Source organism: Dendronephthya gigantea, unplaced genomic scaffold, assembly GCF_004324835.1.
Source record: "Dendronephthya gigantea isolate DGI-Jeju-01 unplaced genomic scaffold, DenGig_1.0 000174F, whole genome shotgun sequence".
NCBI classification, from domain to species: domain Eukaryota; kingdom Metazoa; phylum Cnidaria; class Anthozoa; order Malacalcyonacea; family Nephtheidae; genus Dendronephthya; species Dendronephthya gigantea.
In genome coordinates, this window is record NW_021163184.1 from 393,751 (window position 1) to 400,344 (window position 6,594).

Sequence of the window (6,594 nt, forward strand, 5' to 3'; positions counted from 1 at the left end):
ATGTATATCTATACAGGACTTGTTAACAAATGAACTTTGGTGGCACGGTCCTTCGTGGCTTCAGCAAGATACGATAAATTGGCCTCAAAAGAGCTTGTTTGGAATTTCATCAGACGAGCTCTTTTGAGGCCAATTTATCGTATCTTGCTGAAGCCACGAAGGACCGTGCCACCAAAATTCATTTGTTAACAAGTCCTGTATAGATATACCTCTGGAGACGAGGTCAGCAGAATTTACTTCCCACAGCTTGTGCTCAACTTATTTATAACGGAATCGAATGTGTGGTACACGTTCTATTAGACAGTGGGTCAGAAGAAACATTTCTGTGTTCAAGCATCAGCGATAATCTTGGAATGAAGAAAGATAATCGGTCAACTACAATGAAGATCAATAGCTGGGCGGAGAATATTAACGAAAGAAAGTACATCGGGTGTCATTTAAGCTTGTGTCACTAAATTCGTATGGTGCTGAGCATTCAATAGATATGGAAGCGTGGACAGTAAACAATGTTTGTGTACCGTTAGAGGAAGTCAAGTTTGACGTGAAGAAATGCAGTTATTTAAAGAATTTGGAACTTGCAGATCATTTTCCTTGTAAAGCTGCAACCGTCGACCTACTCGTAGGAATTGATCAATATCACAACTTGGTACAAGATTCGGTCAAGCGAGGTGCTAAAGGTTTCCCAGTCGCAACGTGCTCTAAGTTGGGATGGCTTCTAAGTGGTCCAGTTCCTGGGAAAAATTCCAAAACTAGCCAGACGGTGAGCATGCTAAGCATAGCCAAAGTAGAAGATCCTCAGTGTTTACTAAAGCGTTTTTGGGAACTTGATGCAGTCGGTGTTGTTGATGAACCAAGAAATTCGCAGTACACTGAAGAAGAAGCATTTGCCAATGGAACAATTTGAGAAGAATATCACGTTTGATGGAGAGCGATATCAAGTCGGCCTACCTTGGAAGAAGAATACCCCTCCCCTCGTGAACAATTATCACCAAGCGTTGCAGCGACTTATTTCAATTGAGAAAACTTTTAAAAGAAGTCCAGAGAAAGCTAAATCGTACCGTGATGCTACGAATCAGTATATCGCAGATGGTCACGCACGAGAGGTTACGCAAGATGATGAAAACAAATCAGGAAGAGTCCGATATCTTCATCATCACGCAGTGTTCCGCGAAGATAAATCCACAACGAAATGTAGAATAGTATTTGATGCAAGTAGCAAAACCCCTGACGGTGTTTCCTAAAAAACTTGTCTATTGAAAGGCCCGAAACTCCAGCCAGATCTGGTGCAAGTTCTGCTACGGTTTCGATGTCACAGAATAGCTCTAATGGCAGATATTAGGAAGATGTTTCTCCAAATTTGCCTGATGAGGAAGGATCAAAACAGTCATCGGTTTTTATGGCGTGATCTTAGTATCAACGATGTTCCAAAGACGTACTGTATGACCCGAGTGACTTTTGGAAATACCTCTTCCCCATTCCTCTCCATCGGTACAGTTCAGAAGCATGCTAAAATTAATGAAGATATTTACCCGAAGGCTACCGAAGAAATTTTGGAGAATATGTATGTGGATGATCTACTTTCGGGGTCCCACGATGATCAAAGTACAATTCAATTACAGGAGGAGTTGTTGAAGTTAATGCACTCAGGAGGATTTCATCTTACGAAGTGGGCATCAAATTCAAAAACAGTGATGGAGTGTTTTCCTCTAGAAGATAGAGCACCAAATTTCCTTATCACCCCTAATACCTATGATTCCGAGAAATTATCAGATCTATTAAAAGCATTAGGAATTTCATGGAACACTGTAAAAGATGTGTTTTTCTACCAAGCTGGATCAGCCATTGCGAATGAACCGGATCCAATGACCAAACGAAGTCTAATTAGCCTGTATGCAAGATTGTTTGATCCAATGGGATTTGTGTCACCATTCCTCATGCGGCCGAAGTTATTATTTCAAGAGTTATGGGCGCGAGGTAAAGATTGGGATGATCCATTGGACGATGACATTGCAAAAGAATGGAATGATTGGAAACATGAGTTAAGTGAGCTAGAAAATGTCGAAATTCCGAGATGTCTATTACCTAAAGAAAACGACGTTAAGAAAATTGAACTCCACGGGTTTGGAGATGCAAGTCTTAAAGATTATGGCGCAGCGCTGTACTTGTGCATGGAGGATCAAGACAAAAAGCGGTCGTCTAACCTTGTCATGGCTATATAGAGAGTTTCGCCAACCAAAAGAATCACACTTCCTCGTTTAGAGCTTCTTGCAGCATATGTCACAGCAAAATTGATCGATTACGTCATCAAAGCTCTCAGAATACCTGTGCATGAAGTGTACGCTTGGTCCGACAGTCAGGTGGTCTTGAGTTGGATTCGAAAATCAAGTAATAATTGGAAAGTCTTTGTGGCCAATCGAGTCCAAGATATACAGCAGAGAGTCGAGCCAGAGAGATGGCATTACTGTACGGGAAATGAAAATCCAGCCGATCTCGTCTCCAGAGGTATATCTATACAGGACTTGTTAACAAATGAACTTTGGTGGCACGGTCCTTCGTGGCTTCAGCAAGATACGATAAATTGGCCTCAAAAGAGCTCGTCTGATGAAAATCCAAACGAATGTTTCTCCGAAGCGAAAACAAAAGCTAACGCTATTACCTGTAATGTTAGGATTCAAGAAATTGCAAGTTATCCCGAAATAGCAGCCAAATATGAAAGCTGGAAACGTCTGATCCGAATCACTGCTTGGATAATGAAGTGGTCACTGGAGGTCGGAGAGAAATCAAGAGAATACTGAATAAGTGTCTAACCTGCAAGCACTGGAAAACTAAGCCCAACAGCAAAAGATGGCTCCTCTACCGGTTGAACGAGTACAAATGGTTCCCGCCTTTACCAACGTTGGACTTGACTTCATGGGTCCATTATATCTTAAACATAAATTGCAAGCAAAGGGGAAACGGGAGACCACCAAGGCTTATGTTTGTATCTTTGCGTGCGAGGATTCCAGAGCAGTCCACTTCGAGCTAACGAACAATATGACTACTGAAGAATTTCTGCAAGCCTTTCGTCGCATGGCAAATCGAAGGGGAATGCCATGTACCATACGTTCTGACAACCAAACCACCTTTCACAAGGCAGCTCGGGTATTCAGCGCTTCAAAACAGAAATTGAAGTTAATGCAAATTGATCCTAAAGTTGTGCAAGATCGATTGGAAAACAACGGCGTGGTTTGGAAATTTATAATAGAGAGAGCAAGTCATCGTGGGAGACACTGGGAACGGGTGTGTTGACAGTTAAAGGAGTCATTGAGAAAAGTTCTCGGAAAGTCTTTATTATTTTATACGGAAATGTTGACTACATTAACAAACATTGAAGCGATAATAAATTCTCGACCCTTGACATATATTGGAGATGATATTCAGGACGGAGTCATCATGACCCCCGCATTACTGGCACTCAATCGACAATTAGGTGAAGTTCCAGATCACCTGGGAAGAGTTCCATGATATCTCTTAGTGATCGGTATCGTTATCAACAACGGCTTCAACAACATTTTTGGTCGCGCTGGCAAAAGGAATATCTACTGAGGCTAACCATGCGTCAAAAATGGCTTCAGAAAATGGCACCATTAAAACCAAAGGATACGGTTTTGGTTTCCGATGATAACCTTCCACGAGGCAAGTGGCAGCTTGGCAAAGTAGAAAACACTTTTTCTGGGAGAGATGGCTTAATCCGAACAGTGTCCGTTCGCACAAAGAAAGGAGTCATTAACCGTCCAATTCAAAGAATACATTTACTAGAGTCCAAGTATTATAGACAATTGCTGAAGTGTAAGACGCGGTTTGTAGAGCGAGAACACTTTAATCAGTGACAGTATAATAAGTTTATTAAGCGTTGCGTGTGAAGCCAGATATAGAATTTGACTGATTTATACAAGCTCCTTCTCAATTTGAGCGTATCGTTTCTCTGCTTCCGTCAAGGCTCTCGACGCATATGCTATGGGCTTTCCGTCTTGTAATAGCAACGCTCCAATGCCTGATTGAGATGCATCACATGTTATCATCACTGGTTTCTGTACATCATAGTAGGCTAAGACTAGCGCTGCAGTGAGGATTTCTTTTATCTTCTGAAATGATTCTTCTTGTCGTCTGCCCCACTCAAACTGCACGTCATTCTTCATCACACTTCTAATCGGCTCAGTGATAGTAGACATATTTGGGATAAATTTCGCAAAGTAATTAACCATTCCTAATACTCTTTCTGCCTCCTTCTTACAGGTAGGTGCAGGCATTTTGTTGATGGCTTCCACTTTCGATTCATCTGGTTTTACCCTTTGTGCAGTTAGCTTGTGTCCAATATACACAACTTCTGATGTCCCAAATACGCACTTACTCTCGTTAAGCGTGATGTTAATAGCTTCACATCGCTGTAACATGTGTGCTAGGTCCTGGTCGTGTTCTTCCATTGTGGTACCCCAAACCAAGATATCGTCAACATCAGTTTCAACACCTTGAAGGTCACCAAACGATTGACTCATACGCTTCTGAAACACTTCCTGGGCTGATTTAATTCCAAACGGCATGCGTTTGTAGCAATATCGACCAAATTATATGTTAAACGTTGTCAGTAGCTGGCTCTCAACATCTAGGGGTATCTGCCAATAACCATGGTTTGCATCTAGCTTCGAAAATACTGTGGTTCAGGCAACACATGTTGTTATCTCTTCTATAGTTGGCATCTTGAAGTGTTCTCGCTGGATCGCTTCATTTAACAGCCTTGGATCTAGGCAAATCTGCATCTTACTAACTGGTTTCTCCACCACTACAACAGAATTCACCCAATCAGTTGGTTGGTCCACTTTCTCGATCACATCTTTCTCCATTTCATCGAAACATTCTTTGAGTTGATCCCTCAGAGCTACCGGTTGACACTTTAATGTGCTCACGACTGGAGTAACATTCGGGTCTACTTGGATATGATAAGGTTTCTTTATACATCCAAGCCCTTGAAAAACTTTAGGAAATCTGCGAACCACATCTTTGGCGCTGGAATTAGCCGTCATAGACTTTCGCATTGATGAATTCATATTCATAACCAGCTCGATTAAATTGAGATCTTTCGAAGTTTTAAATCCCAAAATAGGTGTTTGCTCTGTATTGACAACAAAGAATTTCACTGTCTTGTCATTACACTTCAAATGACATTGTCCCAGCGTTTCCAATTGTTCTTGTGTATAGCTTGTGAGCTTGGCTGTGGTTGTTTCCATTTGGACACTGTTTAGGCTTCCGATGAAGAAAGGCTCGTCTTAATGCTCTTTATTTTCATCTTTCTCAACAAGGTTTACTTTCTTCTTCCCTTGACAAACTTTAGAGAAGTGGTTATTTTTGCCACAATTGTAACAGGTCTTCCCGTAAGCCGGACACTTTGCCGCATGAACCATTCCACATTTGTTGCATTTGTGTTCATGTTTATCGCCGTCACGCTTCGGGAAATTCTTACGCTTCAAGTCTGCCTTGCCCTGGTTTCTACCAGCTTTCCACGTTGTCTGTTTCTTTATTGCATGGACTTCACTTTCTTCATTCATTACTTTCATTTGCTTGTTAGACTGTTCATCTGCTCGACATATTTTTAACGGTTTTATTAAAGTGAGATCTTCTTCGCCACGTAACAATCGTTCCTTCAATCGCTCCGAGTTGATCCCATACACAAGGCGATCTTGAATTAGCTTGTCTTCTAAATTGCCGAAATTACATTTCTTCGCGATAAGCTTCAACTCCGTAACATATTGGTCGGCTGTCTCATCTTTCCGCTGAACTCAAGTGTTAACTTATATCTTTCCATAATGATATTTTTTCTCAGCTTACAATATTCATCGAATTTCGTGAATAGGACATCAATTTTGTTGGCTTCTCCTTCAGTAAACGACATTGTGTTGTAAATATCTCGACCATCTTGTCCGATAATATATCGGAAAGCATCGCACTTGTCTTTCTCAGTGCTTTCTGCCATATTGAGCCTTAAATACAACTCCATGGTTTCTCGCCATCATCTCCATCGCTCAACAAGATCCATCTGCTCTGTGTCTGAGAAGCTCATCTCGGACGGAGGTTTCAGAAATCTCTCCATTTCATCCCACACCTGACACCATGTAATATTATCAGACATGTAACGTGTGTTGCTCGTTGAAGTGAAGTGAGGACACTCCTTAATGTTTTAATCACTTATACATTAAGATGAATACATTAACATATATTACAATATATCACAGGGGGGGGTGCTGTGATGATAATCTCTACAATACCAAATAAAGCATGCAGCTCTAAAGAGAGGTTAAAATATTTCGTCGGGGCCTAAATTATTTGTCCCAGTTGTTGACAGGATTAATAATAATAATACAGGTGGTAAATTTACTTCTTACTAAGACTGAGGGGTACAGGCCCACTATGCTCCTTAGGACTTTTGTATTATCAAAATGTAATTATACTGTATTTTGCAGTGACATTTTACGTTTCATTGATAGTATTGTGATAATATTGGATTAATACCATTGAGCAGTGAGCACAATATTGATTATTTTTTTTGGACAACTTTTTATA

At 40.9% G+C, this 6,594-nt stretch overlaps 2 protein-coding genes across 2 annotated transcripts; both read left to right on the forward strand.

Moving 5' to 3' along the window:
• Positions 1-1,364: 1,364 nt before the first annotated feature.
• LOC114538100 lies at positions 1,365-2,795 on the forward strand. The gene is made up of 2 exons (XM_028559220.1): positions 1,365-2,133; positions 2,260-2,795. The coding sequence occupies exons 1-2, from the start codon at positions 1,365-1,367 to the stop codon at positions 2,793-2,795; spliced, it is 1,305 nt and encodes a 434-aa protein (XP_028415021.1).
• A 49-nt stretch (positions 2,796-2,844) lies between these two features.
• On the forward strand, positions 2,845-3,288 carry LOC114538101. The gene has a single exon (XM_028559221.1). The coding sequence runs from the start codon at positions 2,845-2,847 to the stop codon at positions 3,286-3,288; it is 444 nt and encodes a 147-aa protein (XP_028415022.1).
• Positions 3,289-6,594: the final 3,306 nt, after the last annotated feature.

Excerpts from the sequence above, each read along its gene's own strand:
- LOC114538100 (XM_028559220.1), top strand. The coding sequence starts at position 1,365 with ATGAGGAAGGATCAAAACAGTCATCGGTTTTTATGGCGTGATCTTAGT. Across the intron at positions 2,134-2,259 it reads CCACGGGTTTGGAGATGCAA|AGCTTCTTGCAGCATATGTC; the intron begins GTCTTAAAGATT and ends TTCCTCGTTTAG.
- LOC114538101 (XM_028559221.1), top strand. The coding sequence starts at position 2,845 with ATGGCTCCTCTACCGGTTGAACGAGTACAAATGGTTCCCGCCTTTACC.